General features: G+C 38.4%; 1 protein-coding gene across 1 annotated transcript in view; it reads right to left on the reverse strand.

The window, feature by feature from the left end:
- LOC119719214 (cullin-2-like) overlaps nucleotides 1–16,727 on the reverse strand; it is a gene marked incomplete at its 3' end in the record, with an annotated part of 37,556 nt that extends 20,829 nt beyond the window's left edge. The window contains 5 exon segments of the mRNA XM_038188584.1: nucleotides 2,662–2,767; nucleotides 7,566–7,660; nucleotides 7,748–7,850; nucleotides 10,268–10,422; nucleotides 16,497–16,727. Of these exon segments, the coding sequence (XP_038044512.1) occupies nucleotides 2,662–2,767; nucleotides 7,566–7,660; nucleotides 7,748–7,850; nucleotides 10,268–10,386 (423 nt within the window).
- Nucleotides 16,728–17,022: the final 295 nt, after the last annotated feature.

Genomic DNA, 17,022 nt, shown 5'->3' on the forward strand with positions numbered 1-17,022 from the left:
GCAAGAAAGAATGAGGCACACAAAACTCAATGTTACAGGGAGAAAAAATGCTATTAAAATGAACAACTGAATATCAATTAATAAGATGCACTTGGACAAAGAATACTTCAAATGTAGCATTTGTGAAAAACTACCAGCCCATTAGCATTTTTCAAGTTCAGTTACAATCATACATTGCAGAAAGCAATAGGCCAATAATTTCTTCACTTGACATCCATTGAATTTTCCAGTTAATTCAGAAAGAGGTAGTGAGTAATTGCAAAATGTCATATTGAACAATGTAGAGAACCTGAATGGGAAATGCTAGAATGCCCATCAATGAAGTGGATGTTACAATCACCCAGAGAAGAAACAAGTTTTGCAGAAGGGGAAAAGTTTACATGGTTTACAAACCACAAGTGAAGACAAGGGGGGAACTAAATCAAAAATCTGGCTAGAACAACAATAATTCAATAACAATAACATAATTGGTCAGGTCAAATGATACGCAAAACGTACAGTGTGCATTGTCTATATATAATAAGACACAAATTCAAATTAAAGTCACAATAATCAAATTTTGGTAAACTTTCAAAATAATAAATCAGCGGAGAATATCAACACTCAAATTAAACCTTTCAAAAACATCTGCTTTCTTCAAGGCAAATACATACCTACCAGTAGTATAATACAAATACAACATTCTTCTACTTAAAACTGTCAGGTTTCTCGATAAAAAGAATGTAGAGCCAAATTAATAACAAAATTGAAATATTACTCTTTGTTGATTTGTATAGAGCTAGGTACTGGTTATGATTTCCATTTGCGGATGCTTTTGTTATTAAAACGAGCCTACCCCTAGCCAACGTTCATTTAGTCCCGAGTCCGCAGAAAAACAGCAGCCAGTGACCACTAAGAACATCCGTCTCATATGTCACAGTCCACCACATTTGTAGAAAAACTGGCTCTCACTCGGAGTCCTCCAGGCAGGCTGGGGAATTCAATTGCTGGCCTTATTGGGTGATTTCACTGACCCTCTAGTGTGTCACCTCACTAGTTGTCCATGGTCACAAGAGACTCTTTTTTTTCTCTCCATGACAAGCAATTTGTCCTTTCCATGTGCCCCTTACAAGCAGAAACGTATTGGAGAACACAAATCTCCAAAAGTAGCAAATAAAACACATAGGATGGAAGGGAAAATGTACAATTTACACCATCCAATCAAAATCAGCTGCAGGGCAATAATTTTTGCTAGCAAATGATCAATACTTCTGCTGTACAGTGAATTACATGTAGATTAAAAACCTGTAGAGGAAATGCGTACTGTTCTCTCGTACAGTTGTGAGTTGTTGTAGTGTGAAAAGCCCAAGGTCTGAAGTGCTCAAGTATATAATGAAGCTATGCCTATACAAGGGGTCTTTGGGAAAGCACTACGTGTAAAGAAAAAGAACTCAATGAAAAAATTTAGGTATACATTTTGTAATTTGAAAACTTAGAAAATGTGGACCTGCATTGGTTGCAATGACTTGACAATGACAAAGATGCCAAGCCCCACCTGCTCACATGTACATGTAAATTGACCTCCAATTCCATCAGGTTTGAAGGTATACAGGATTTCTTGCACAGTTGAGTGAGTCGTTCTTGAGACTCCATTGCAGTGGACTACTGAAGATATGACATTTCCCAGAATGTGGCACTGACTTTCACAGAAAGTTTGTTCCTGGATTATTTTATAGCCATCAACGTTGGGGGGGGGGGGGGGAATTAGGTTTTGGTGTTCAGCTACAGCAAGAATAGACACCCCTTTATGTCCACCACTATTATGCACAGAAGCTAAGGTTGTTTTGTGTTGTTGGTTGCAACACTTGGGGAAAAAGGAGCTTTGGGCTACTTCAAAAGGGACACATGGTAGGCATGAAGGCAGTGAGGTATTTTGAGGTACTATACCCCTTCCCCTCAGAATAGGTTAACAGTACTTAAACTACAGGGTGTTCCAATAAACATTGTGCATGAAGGAATCGCTGATTTTCTCTAAAGTTGGTCAAACTAGCTAATCAAATTCTATAGCATTTTCAAGCCTATGGTCTTGTTTATAATTGGTGGGAAAAAATCCAGAAATACACAGATGCAAACCAGAGATATCTTTGATTTGATAAGGCTATGTTGGTTCATGGGCTGAATCATGCGCTAATGTCTTTTACACACATTTTGTGCGCGTGAGGCATTCACTTCAGTATTCTATATACATGTACAAGCAAATACTAAGTATGGAAATTACATTGTGCAGGTCAAAAAAACATAGCCTTACCAATTCAAAGATCCCTCTGGTTTGCATCAGTGGATTTTCTTAATTGTTTCACCAATTATAAATAAGACCATAGGCTTAAAAACGCTCAAACAAAATTTGATAGCTAGTCTGACCAACTTTTGAAAAAAACAGCGATTTCTTGATGTACACTGTTTATTGGGACACCCTGTAGGTATTTCAGAGTTTAGCATACTGCTACATATAGATTGTGGGCATATCACACCAACCCAACCTCCGCAATCTCCTGCATACGGCACTGCATGGAGGATGAACTGCTTTGGTGATTATTTTCAGCTAGTTTTTGCACATATTTGCTGATATGCAAATGTAGATAAACAGATGTGAGTCATTTTCTGGAATGCAACATACATTACCTCACCAATGTCCATGAGTTGTTCTTCACCAGTGTCTAATGAGTAGCCAAACGTTCGGTCTGCTTCACTCATTTTTTGCCTTTTGATAAACTGCTGGTTTAGGTAACTGGATAAACAAGAAAAAATATATATTATACACACACAAATGCCCCGCAACCATAGCTGTACCCATGACATGACACCACCCCTTTAACATCAAGTTTTCTCAGAGCAACCCAGGCCAAATGGAACATTCATTCATATCACACTTGTTTTGTAATTGGAGGTAATGATGATGTTTTGTTATTGGAGGTAATGATGATGTTTTGTTATTGGAGGTAATAATGATGTTATTTTATATTGGACTAAAAGCTGTAAGAAGGCGAACATACGTGATTTTCAAGGTAGGAACATATACTTCATCATTTTGGAAGATTTTTATTTCAACACTTGGACAACGTGAATGTTCCACGTGCGCCATTTTGTTTGCTTTTTGCATGACATCTGAAACAGAAATATTCATAAAACTTTAAGCAAAACCACTGCTTGGGAAAGATCTACTTGTTACACTATTGTTACATAACATATACTGCAGAATATAACAGATGGTATTGTGCAGTTTTGTCATCATAGACAAAGTATTTACTTGGGGAAAAAAGTCAAATGTGACACCTTTTTGATGAGTTTTTTATATTTTTTTTATATTATATTTGTCCTTATTGATACAAAATGCCGGGGGGGGGGGTTTCCAGTTGGTGGAATTTATTTTTTTTACATTTTGTGTGTGTACGAAAACAAACGTTTGTTGTAATTCAGTTTTTTATGTGGTTATTCACGTGTTTTATTAATATTTTTATTCCTCATTTATTTTTATAAGATTCAAACTGAGAACACCGTTTACCAACATTTTGTTTTTTAATTAGGCTTTCATCAGACAGTTTTCGTTAGATGTGGTCCCAAACCGAAAAAACAATACATTTCATAGTTAATTATAAAGCTAAAGATATGGTGCTCGGTGTTCACATAGTTATGTGGTTATCACTTAATAGAATTCAATAATAAAGGCCAAAAATATAGGATCATGAATATTCAAAATTATAACTAGCTGGCTTGACGGAATTAAAGAACAGATTGAGCGCAGAGCCCTGCAAATTTGATAGCCATCGCGTGCAGTTAAGCGGTTAAGCTGTCTGGGTCTTTGTTAACACAAGTATTCATGGTATTCCCACCTGTACGGGCCGTCAAGAGTTTGGCTGAGTTGTTCATCCTTCTCTCTAGGATCCATGCATTATAAGGTAACTTTAGTTATCCTGATGACACCATTTGGTGTCTAAAATGACCTTGGAATCCTAAGAACAACTCATACATTAACTTTCAAGTCAGGTTGATAGGCTAAGTTTTTCTTCAGACATGTTGGGAAAACTAGTTCTACTACATTAACTGTAACAATCTTGACCTTTGGCCTTTGGCCTGGGTTTCAAAAATCAAAACTCCAAAAGTGACAGGATTCTGGGGATCCCCAGACTAACCCACCTACATGTTCTAAGTGTCAAGTTGATAAATGACAATCTTTCTTGATTTGTACCAGGAAAACCATTTCTATTGTTTTAACTATAATGGCCTTGGCCTTTGTCTAATGGGGTCCAAACTCATTAAGCTTGTTTCACCAGCAAACTACCTATCAAGTTTCATGACTACATCAAGTGGATGGTATCACTATGAAACCCAAAAGTGTGACACGCACTCACACTAACGTTGTGCATCGGGCAAACCAACCCGTCTCTTACAGAATCATACCGTCTGATAAACATGATCTACTAGTGGGCCTACAGGTTATAGACTGTGCGTGATGACCGTAAACATGCACATTTGCGCGGTGTGTTGACGTTGGTTGTACCAGGCACAGCAGTGGCGCATCCAGCTTTTGATGTCAGGAGGGGGGGGAGGGGCATATTTTAAATTGGGGCGCTCTTCAAATGGAAAATATATATGCCGATATGCGATATTCACGGTGCATGGTTTGGGAGCTTGGTTTTTTTTTCTTTTTCATGTCAGAACTCTCTAAGAATTTATGGAAATAGTTACTGCAAAAATATCTTTCAAAAAATCTGGGGTGCCAAGGTGCCCCCCCCCCCCCCCCCCCCCCCCCCCCCCCCCCGAATACGCCACTGAGGCACAGTAACTCTGCAATAATATTGCACCGCATGAATTTTCTCACAGTTTCGGCTTAACCAACCTGACCCAACAGCACCCAACACTTTTGTTGGCCTGGGAAAATCTGGGGGGCAAGTCCGATAATCGATCAAATATTCTAATACCGGGCGAGTCAAAAAAGCGGAACCCAAACCCCAAACAATATATTTCATATTTAACAAAATGTGTAGCACCAAAAATGATAATAAAATGGTAAGCTAATTTCAAAAGCTACTTTTAGATGAAAAAAAATTACTGAAATTGCTCAATCCGTTCAAAGAATATCACCATTTAAATGCAATGACCCTAAAACCTGTCTCGTCCAAAAAAGCATTTATTGTGTGTTTTGACTGTTTTGAACAACAAAGAAAATGACACAGAATACTCGTTTCAACAACTGTCACCAACTGTAGTACACAATATTTTGATTAACAACCCTGGTTAGGCAAACAATATGATTTATAAAATCTACTTTTTGAAAAGATGGGCCTTCAAAAGGACTTTGTTGCATATTGTTAACGTTTAAACTAAGATTTCATCGCTGGTGATGTTTGAAGACAATTGTGACGACGATTGTTGAAATCGCATTTTTGGACGAGACAGGTTTTAGGGTCATTGTGTTTAAATGGTAATATTCTTTGAACGGATTGATCAATTTCAGTAATTTGTTCATCTAAAAGTAGCTTATGAAATTGGTTTCCAGTCATTATTGTTTTTGGTGCTACATTTTTAAAAATATGAAATATACTATATGTGGTTTGGGTTCCGCTTTTTTTGACTCACCCTGTATTCAGCACAGCCCTATTGCACAACATTAACACACACACGGTCGTGTTTTATATGACTCTCGAGGACAAGGCACTGTCTTTCCCTTTGTCCCTATAATATTACACTCTCCCATAGACCAAGCACACAAACTCACGATCGAGGACCATTTTCAACAAAAGATGAACTCTCGAGGACAACAAAGAACCTGTACTGTTGCTCTCCCTTTCCCTTTGTCTGTCTGTCCTTAAGGTGAATGTAAGTCACGTACACACACGCACATGTGTACATAACACATGGGTCCTTAGATCCCAAAAGTCAGTCTTTGGAAATCTATCTGCCCCATAAGGAAAATGCTATGGAGTTTCAGATTTCAATAGGAACAAAGGAGAACAAAAGAATTGAAACAAAGGTCCTCAATCAGACTCGTTCCCATGGGTACGATCTTGCTGTGCTATGTTGTTTCCCATCATAACTTGTGCAATCTTAACCCCTGGATTTGTCTAATTTAAATGTGTCAAAATAAGACACATTTAAATTAAGACTGCAGTCGATGTATATAAATCAAGACGCCATCTTTAAAATGTTGAAAGTTGTGTTTTTAAAGAATCAATCCTTTCAAACAGAAGGTTTCAACGTTGCGTTATTTAGCAAGGATTTGTATTAAATGTACACCCTTGTTCGTCCCTTTACAACCGAAGATACAGGTTTTCTGGGGCGAAAAACGAGGCTGCCATAATCCATATCATACAGGCAACGCGCAGTTTTGAAAAAGAAAATGTTCGTGCGTGACGTAACGTGCAAAGCACGCAAGCTCATAATAGTCTTCGAAATGCGCGCAGTACACTCTGAGTAGCCCGTCAGCGTCGTTTACATGTTCATCGCGGCCAGGGGTTAATGAAGGAACGTGCATGCGCCCATGGAGTTGAGGCTGGTCTTCCCTACAAGTATATGTATGTAAGGCTAGCGCTACAGAGCTGGGTCCAAACATTTTGTGAAGGGGTAATTTGGTAAAGTGCAAGTAAATTTTCAATTAATTTTGCATTGAAATAGAAGTAGGCCTACATTTTAGTTGGATTTAGGTTGAATTAATCGTTATGCCTTTAAATGAAGCAGACTCTATGGGAGAGGCGTTATTAAACAAATACTGACTGCCTTATCTCGTGGTGAAGTGAAACTGGCTTCCTCAGTGGTCCATGGAGTATTCTATTTTCCCTCGGCTTTACCTCAGGAAACCAGAACGCCCCATGGATCACCTCGGGAGGATAGCTTTGCTACAACTCTCGAAGCAGTCAATAATTGTATACCATTCACTTTGTGTGTTTCAAGGTTAGGCCAAAAAAAAAAAATATTCGGTCTCTGGTCAGACCAAAGATCCGGAATTGACGCGGCCACGCGGCTTTTTTTTTTTTTTTTTTTGCTTTTTTTTTTTTTTTCTTCAAGCTTGGATTGTACAGACAAGGTGGGTACTATTTTGCTTTTTTGGTGTCCTCATGTACATTGGTGTCCTCCATAATTTGCCTTGGTGCTTTCAATCATTTGCCTTGGTGCAATTTCCCATTCCTTGGTGCTCTTTGGTAAAAAAAAAATGAGGTGCGGAAATAGAGGGCGCTGTTGGAGCTACCGCGGAACATTTTGGAAAAAAAAAGATCGACGCGCATGAATAAAATCGACGCGCGAGCTGACCAGAGACCGACATATTTTTTTTTTTGGCCTTAACAGGGTCATGGTTAACTGGATCTAGTCAGTCTCCATCAACTTCAAGGGAAAGATTTTTCATTTACACATCTTCTTGTACATATTTTTTACAATGCCAAACACATCACAGTAATACTAGTCAAATGGAACTCATCAGTACAGGAATGGTTTCAATTCAAAGATACAGCCTATAATTTGGATGCATTGGATGCAAGTTAGAAAGCATCTGCAGTTAAGATAAGTTAAGTAAAGGGGAAGTATTAGCTTACGAATACAGCTGATCTAGATAGCTTGCTCCTCTGCTGTACTCTTGCCAATGTCGGTGATAAATAGTAAGAAGACCATCTGCAGCCTGGACAACATCCTGTCAACAAACATGAAATCATGCAAAACTTTACTTGTTTTGTTGTAAAGTTCATGCATACAAAACAAGTAAAGTAACGTTACAAACCTTGTATAATGTTTGCACATGTTCCTCTAGGAAGATTTTGGTTTCCTCATACAAACGGTTGCTGTGTGGCTCAGGAAAAGCAACACACAGTGCATAAACATCACTGTTTGATGGAGTTAAGGAAAGTCAAGTATGTATCGTCATGACAACCTCTGGACAGGGTTAGTCAAAGTGGTAGTAGGATCCACTTAACACTGCATACATACTTTATTTGTTCTATTGTTCTTTTTCCTTTCAAATTTCGAATATTTGGAAGGAAATATGAAAAAGGCAGCTTTCTGACTAAAATCGGAAAAAGATTTCATCTCTTAAAAGTAACAAAACAAAGACATTCAACTTTACCACCTTGTGAAGGTAAGGCCATTCCAATTAATTAGTTGTTTCACAGATTTTTTTAGGGGCTGAGAAGGGTCGTCACAGGGGGAAAAATATTAAAAATTGGCCTCGGATGATAAGTACATGTACATGTACATGTATGTATGTACATGTATATGTATGTATGTATGTATGTATGTATGTATACGCTAAATAGAATACCAGTAGGATTTTCAGGTACATGTTTAAAGGCTTCCTATTGCATCAAGGAGTATCACTGAAAAGGTCTCTTCAAGTGGCCGTACATATATTAATATCAGACTTTATTGAAGAAAATTTGACTTTCCGTTCTGGAGATACAGAATTTTAAATTATCAAAAAATGTGGGTTTTTTCGGATGACCGATTGCCCTGTGATATGGGTATGGCACCATTTCTCAGTAGATTTAGGAAAACAAATTTGGAAAATAGTGAATATCTGATTTGGAAAATTAGTTAATATCCGATTTCCCAAAAATGTTCAACATTTGATATACAGACAAATGCCTACAACTTCAGATTTCTTCCTCTGCTGAATTCAAACCTTTGCCATGGAAACTTGACATTAGAATAATATTCACAATGCATGCTAGGCCTATTGTCAGGACTGTCAATATGGAGAGAAAAAAAAAACAAGTAACACTGACAGCAAACAAAACAAGAACAAAATCTGAACAAAACATAAATCCCCTAAAAATGAAACAATTTATATTTTAATTATTAGTGTTAAAAGTGATTTGAAGACGTGTTTGATATCCTGGCTCAGAGAATCTGTAAATGTCAACAGCCGGCCATGCCATCGATTACAATATTACAAGCATGACAACCATTGCTCTATCTATGCATGTATATCGGCCGAGCTGTGTAGTGTCACGGCTGTCAAAATGTTTCGATTGCAGTCCCACATTCTTCAATAATCTCAGAAAGATCCTTTCTAAACCATCATGAATACCGAAAATAATAAGCTCAGACATTCGGAAAGAAAAGTTACAAAACCCTCTTGTAACCTGATGATTTTTCGGCACATGACAAACGTGCTTCATCAACACACATTTTCTGCACTATTGTGCATAATAGTCAGTTTTCTGCACTATTGTGCATAATAGTCAGTTTTCTACACTATTGTGCATAATAGTCAGTTCCCAATTACCTCGCGTATTCAGCAAGTGCGAATGTATACTGGAAACTTGACCATAAATCGATGTAAAAAGTTCCCGGATGGCAGCTGTTCGGAACACATCATTTTTAAAAGGGATGTACGCATGGCATTCTTTCAAAAATCACCCTAAATCAAAGATAAAACTGAAGTTTAAACCTCATAAATAAGATGGATATGATCACAAATATGCCACTGAAATATTTTTTTTTTGCCATTTTGGCAATTCTTTGCAGTTTCTTTCGTTGGACCCCTCAATAGGTAGCCCATTAACCCACCCCTTTTCATACCCTGTATTTTCACACTATAACAGGTGCCATCGCCCGCGTGCTTGGAAACCCAGAATTTGCTGATTTCTTTACTCTTTCTTACTCTGTAAACTTTGTTAATTCTGCTTAAGTACTGGATTGAAACTTTCACAGATGAGAGATAAGTTATAAGAATGGACTGAAAAAAGTAAAAAAAGTGTTGTTGGCGGTTTTTATTAATTATTCTGATTAATGTTCTATATCCGTCGCCAGGGGAAAAAAATAAAAATAAAAATCTGTGTTTCCGATATATATTTTTTTTTTTTTCATTTTTCAACAATTTAGGTCGCCGAAATCCGTAGAACAAATACTAAAATTGGAATGGCCTTAGCCTAGTTTAACATATGTCAGTAACTTTGCCACAGTATTTTTTAGCTATAATTCATCTTTTTCATTGTCCACCTCTGTAAGTACAGGAGTGAACTATGATCCGCTCAATGAGTTATTTGTATTGAATAAACCTTTAGTAACTCACTCGCCACCAGTCTTCAACTGCACTTGACAGTGGTGTAAGTATCTGGCAGGTTTTCATCGAACATTACAAAAACTCTTTTTCCCTCAGCACATCAAAATAGTTACAAATGAGTATCATACATATTTTTTTCTTAATAATTGGCAACCCCACAGAAAATTGCCCGTCAAACAAAACCCTGCTTTGATCTTTCCATTTTTTTAAATGAAATACAATTTTGTCAAAGGATACGAGAAACGATCATTCCATATTTTCCTCTTGACATTTCCTAGCTGAATTACTCCTTTGACCGTCTCCAACAACCTGTCCCAGGTTTGCTCGAAGTTGACAACCCTTGGCTTGAGAGACATGATGGATGAATATCCTCCTCCTCACCCAGTTCACCTCTGTGAAGAGAATTCCAATAGTATGTAAACATAACAATCCCAATGTATGTAAACATAACAATCCCAGTTACTGAAATTGCAATCACAGTTACTCAAATACTACACATGAAATGGCAGTTAAATGTGACTTCACGAAGTACTGTAACACGTTGTAATTCGAGTTGCAATGCGTATCACATCCAACTGGCGTCGTATAATCCATTTCACAAAACTTACCCTGTAAATTCCTTGACAATGATGTGTACATTGAATGTATATAGACTGCAAACCCTTGGAAATAGCCGTAAAACGTACCGGCATACATATTTATGAACATAAATATGTATATAAATAGTTTTGAACAGCGGCCCCATGCATCAAATGATGTCCAGAATACTCAGTGTTGTCCTGAGTGATTGTGAGAACAAAATCACTCAGGTGGTACTTGAACCCATGTGCTCCTGCTTACTAGTGCAAACATCTTACCACTTGACCACTGAGCTTGCCAGGATCAAATGGGGATCAGATTTGAACCGCGGTGATGTGAACGAAAACGTTTATTGATCACACTCAACATCGAATGCCATTAAATTGTTGTCCCATGATGCATACCATTCTCATATGATGCATACCCTACACTGGTTCCCTTGTACAGTCAGAATTAATGAGCGGAAACCAGTTCAAGCTGCCCTAGTTCCCGATTCTTATTTGAAATGCACAACAAAAGAGATTCAGTCTATACGTTATCATAACAAAATTGCACTCTACCGGTATGTTGAGGGCACGACCATAACGACTCCACTGCCCCGCCATTTAAATGTTCAAATGATTCCGGCATTTAACGTGTCCACAAATGCGAGGGGAGCTCTTGGAATTGAACGGACAATTTCACTTTTCATCCAGATCATATTAAACCTTAGTACCTTGATCTTAATTGTCAGTCTCTACTTGTATCTCTGGAGTATCTGGTAATTCTGTGGCCATTTTGAGGGTAAAATCTGATATTTTTGTTGGGTTGTTTATTATCTGTGAAGCCATGTCTGACATTCCACTTGGGCCCTACTATCACCACACCATGTCCAAATGTTAAAGTAGTAATAGTAGGCCCCAAGTTACTCAGGCTATGACAGTGTCATTGTCATCATCAACTTAATGTACTATGCAGAAACCTCCTCTGGAGTTTACTCGCACATTATAACATAGCTACATGGGCTACTTCTAAACTTAGAAGGGCCGTGTACCTTCTAGCATATAGCTGCCAACTTTTAAAAATCCCAATTAGTAATCAACCTGCGCGGTCATTTTCAACTGCTCCTATTATCAAAAGTGTATGTATCAGCTTTACCAACATCGAGTACAGGTACATGGTTTACATGTGCATACCATTCTCGTTGTGAATAATAATGTACTGTAGGCAAAAAGATAATTTTAAAAAAAATAATAATAATAATAATATTTTTTTTTAAATTCATTTTGTTTTACTGTCTGTATTTGTTTGTTGAAGTCATATAAATAATAACAATAATAACATGTGCGCATTTTTTTTTTGGGAGATGCATGCTATCAATGTTGAGTTTCGAGTTTGTATCGTGTTTTTAATTTACACACAATGATTTAGGGCCACCGTATGCAATAGAAATATCCCGCCAACATACCTTGCAAACGCTTGCTGATTTATCTTTTCTGGACGTTGTGATAAACTCAAACTCTATTACCAATTATTTCAACCATAGTCTTATTAAATTCCATGATTAAAATCTCGCACTGATGGGTCTCATCCCGGCAATAAGCGACCAAATGTGCTCACGATCGTCAATGAAAAGTACTCACACATACAGTACACACACCCAACCACCCATCCACAAGATGCACACAAATGGCACACCATTGAAAAATAATTTTAGTCTGGTCCTCAAATACTCCACTGCGCACACTGCATTGATGTCTATCAGGTGCTTGACCGCATTGCTTATAAATTAGACTTGTCACCAGTCCATCTATTATCGCAACATTTCGCCAGAAGTTTTCGGTCAAAAACGATTTTTTTGTAGGGGAGAAAATGGGAAATTCGTAATGTTTTAGTGGCAAATAGTATTGTCGTAATTTAACAAACAATTAGTAATAATTACAAAAAAATCTTAATAGTTGGCAGCTATGTTAATATGTAACAGACCACGGCAAATGCCGTGGTCTATTATGCATGAACAGATTCACTGATTAATTACGCAAGACCCCGCCTCCTGACGTCCTAGATTTTGACCAATCAGCAGACGCTTTCTATATCGGGTCTTCGGTCATTCACCCGCTGCGCGTCATAGACAATGGATAACATCAAAAAAATATGTCACGGGCTCTGTATCAAGTTACGCGATAATGCGCCTGGCTGTTGTTGTATTACAAAACACTGCATTTGAATTGACCAATTGAACCATTTAGTCCTGATTTAGGAATGAAATGATGTCACGATTTAGTTTTAGTCGACTCTGATTGGCTGGCACGTGGCTTGCACATATATCTGCATGTCTAGATATATCAGATGTTAAAAGGAGACTTGCTCCGTGGATAACAGGTCATACTCGGACTATGTACCTTCTGGCACTATCATGTTTTTGATATTTGTATGGGAAGGATATTGGAACTTTGATAGACGAATTACTTGCATCTAGAATTTCACTGTCTCAAACCCCCCCCCCCCCCATAGCATTACAAAGACCCAACAAATTATAGTGCTAGAAGGCACACAGGTGCCTTCTAATTATTGAAGTAGCCATGGGCCTATAACTTTTGTATAAGACATGGAAATTAACAAATTGCAGGGCAACACTCGGACACTATTTAGATGTGTCCTGCATCTACTGTGCATGCCTAGCGGACAGTTTTTGGCAGGAAACCACCAGGTTTGAAGGTACAATGTATAGGGACTGCACGCGATTTCTGTTTAAAAGGATTGAAAAGCCACTATTTGTGTCAAATTAGAGAAGACGTAAAACTGATTTCGTAGCCATTTCAATTTTCAAAATTGTATAAGGGGTTACTCCGGGTTCGACCTTTACTTTTTTTTTTAAATAGCCAGCTGGGCTACTGAAACAGACTCTTAACTAGCCTGCGGGCACTTTCACTAGCCTGCATGTTTTTACTTGTAAAGAGAATACCTAGCCCAGGTGGACTCCCTTTCCTCCCTACGTTACGGAGTGCTCAAAACAGGGCAAACAAATTTATGACCAAGATTTTTACCTTGTCGGAGAAGCCAATTTTTACGTCTTAGTATTCTATGTGTCCTATGCAACCGGGGGTTCAGGAATTCCATATCTGTGAATGGCTTGAGTAACTCCAGCTTAACAAGCTCATCAGGAATTCACATGTAACGCTGGAGACAGATGTACATTGTAAAAGTGAGATCGTAAGAGACCCTTAAAAAACGGCCTCCACGAAATGGTCCTTTTTTCCCTCTATCCCAACCCAGATTCCATTAAGCATACCTCATAACATGCACTCAGTCATTCACGATGCTAATGATCGACTTCAAACAGAACAAAAGTTAATAAAATACAAATTCAGTGGCTCTGCTTCAGAAAAATCGTCCAGTGCTGCACTGTCATGGCCGGCTGTGGTGTGGTTATTGCGTGCTTGAGCTGATCAGCCAATCAGATTATTCCTCGATTATTCATGCTGAGTAGGACATCCAACAGCTGTCAGGTCGGTAGTACATTCTGCATATACACAGTACAGTATTGACATCTCAAATGGAATTACATCGAAAGTACATCTATTTGCAGACAACTGTATCCTTTACGGACAGATAGACAAAATAGGCCTAAATGATAGCCAGGATCTTCAAAATGATATTGACCACCTCTGCACATTTGAACAACGATGGCAAATGAAGTTTAACAAGTGTAAATGTTACACCATGGAAATTACCCACAAAAAGAAGCCAATTCTAGCAGATTACAAGCTGGGGGATATGACACTACAAGCTGTAACCAACCACACTTACTTAGGAATCGGAATCAACAACAATTCAGCTGGGCAACTCATATTCAAAGTGTCACCGCAAAAGCTAACCAAATCCTAGGACTGCTACGTAGAAATCTGTACAGCTGTTCTTCTGAAGTAAAAGCGAGGGCTTATAAAACACTAGTCAGACCTCATCTAGAGTAGGCCTACTGTTCATCAGTCTGAGATCTTCATCATAAGGAACATAAATTACAGCTGGAAGGGGTTCAACGACGATCTGCCAGATTTGTCCTCAACAACAACACAAAGAGGGAGAGCGTCACCAAAATGCTGTCCCAACTGGAATGGGAGCCCTTGGAACATCGTAGAGCTGCCCAGAGATTGACCCTCCTCTACAAATCTGTCAACAAAATCGTTGCCATCAATACGGACTCATACCAGGCCAAACCCAACCTCGTCCCCAGGGTGTCGAGCAGTACGCGCCCACCACTACCTGCTCTCTCACCCTGGTATTGGATCATTTGCATGTGCAAGATTTTTGCACACGTATGCAAATGAGGAACAGTCTGGTGCCTGGATATGCGTTACACATTAGCGTTTGTTTTTGTATGGGGTGTCTGGGGTAAAAACAGAGTCAATTCGTAGCAGCGCGAGCACGGCGTGAGTTACGAAAACACGATTTTTGAAATCAAACTGTTACAATCTTATCGAGACAACATGCAGTATCATATTTCATATTAATATGAACAAATTGGAAAGGAAATGAGTATTTTCGAGAAGGCGTGGACGAATGATCGCGAAAACACGTACTGCACGTTGCGAATATATAGCACCAAGTACACGATAAAAATCCATTACTAGCCAATTGCGGTATCCAATCAGGATACAGGAAGAAAGTTTCCTATCCAGGGTTTACTATTGGAAACGCGGTTGGAAATAAAGTAAGCACTGGGGACGAGGTTGGGCCAAACCTAACCATTCTACAAGGCAACAGGCAGCAATCTCTTTTATCAAACCATCCGCACATAAAGATTGCTACAAGTTCTCATTATTCCCAAGAACTTTTGCTGAATGGAATAAATTACCACCGGAAATACGTCAAGCACCAAGCACTGCAATTTTCAAGTCGAAACTTCAATCTCTTAACATAGATGACATCATCAGGGGGGCCCACTTCATGTAAATATCTGCTCAGTCACCTCGCGCCTGCATATTACATCCCTGCTGAGAATATTATGCAGTGATCTACCAGAACCAAAACTCTACAGGCTATTGGCCATGACCCAACGGCTGTTGGATGTCCTACTCAGCATGAATAATCAAGGATTAATCTGATTTGCTGATCGGCTTAAGCACGCAATAACCACACCACAGCCGGCCATGACAGTGCGGCACCGAAATCATTATTATTTTTCACATTTTAGGAACTTTTGTTCTATTTGAAGTCGATCATTTAATAGCATCGCGAATGACTGAGTGCATGTTATGACTAGAGGCATGTTAATGTTATGACTGAGTTATGTTTAATTTGACAAAGTCCGACATGTTTTTATACATGGTGGAAGTGTGGCCTTTATTTACGGAGGTAGTCCAGTAAATTGGCCGCATTTATGGGGCTAAATTATGGCAAGCCCCATTAATGTGGCCAATTTACTAGACTACCTCCGTAAATAAAGGCCACACTTCCACCATGTACAAACACACACATGTTGAACTTTTTATTTTCACATTTAGGCTTAGTTTGTAGTTTATTTTTGCTTTAGAAGCATACTCACCCTCTTCATAGGCTAATCAGAAAGTGCTGCCTTTTTCAGATGTCTAATTTTCGTGAAATTTCATGTTGAAAATGTTGATACGCTAACGTGTGCAATTGAATCTGGAAATTTCACGAAAAATAGACATCTGAAAAAGGCAGCACTTTCTGATTAGCCTATAGTATAATGGTGAGTATGCTTCTAAACCAAACTAAGCCTAAACGTGAAAATCAAAATTTGACAAAGTTTGACATGTATTTGTACATAGGCTACTACATGGTGGAAGTGTGGCCTTTATTTACGGAGGTAGTCTAGTAAATTGGCCACATGGGGCTAAGACTAGTGATGGCCACATATGGGAATCTTTCACTGAAATGAACTTACCAGCGTGCATTAGCCGTGCCAATATCAGTCGGAGAGGTTATCATCAATTGTTTTTTTTTCTTTTAATTAATAAGTAGGCCTACAGCTACTACAACAAATAGTACGAATACGATGATACAGCCTGGCTATAGTAACTGAAATTTGGAAAATGTACGGTCGATCATGACATTCTTCTCGATATATCTGTCGATTATAATCGATGTATTTAGTTTAAACTAAAGCGCGCCCTCTATAGTGTTACTTCGCCGCAAGTTCGCGTGAACGGTAGACTGCAGTCAAGTTGGTAATGATTTTTGTTTCATGCTATTTCGCTGCACTCATACATACGCACACGCATGAAAATAACTCAAGGTTATTCAGATCAGTTCTAACACAATAAAAGGATATATTAATTTTATTCAGACACTGGCATGGGATGTAGGCTTGCATGCACAATGATGCTGAATATTCACGGTAATTATTACACTGGGATTTAACTGACAGTATCAATGACAAGTATATATTTGAATTATTCATAAAGAAATAT

Source organism: Patiria miniata, unplaced genomic scaffold (genome assembly GCF_015706575.1).
Source record: "Patiria miniata isolate m_02_andy unplaced genomic scaffold, ASM1570657v1 HiC_scaffold_8, whole genome shotgun sequence".
In the NCBI taxonomy this organism is placed as follows: domain Eukaryota; kingdom Metazoa; phylum Echinodermata; class Asteroidea; order Valvatida; family Asterinidae; genus Patiria; species Patiria miniata.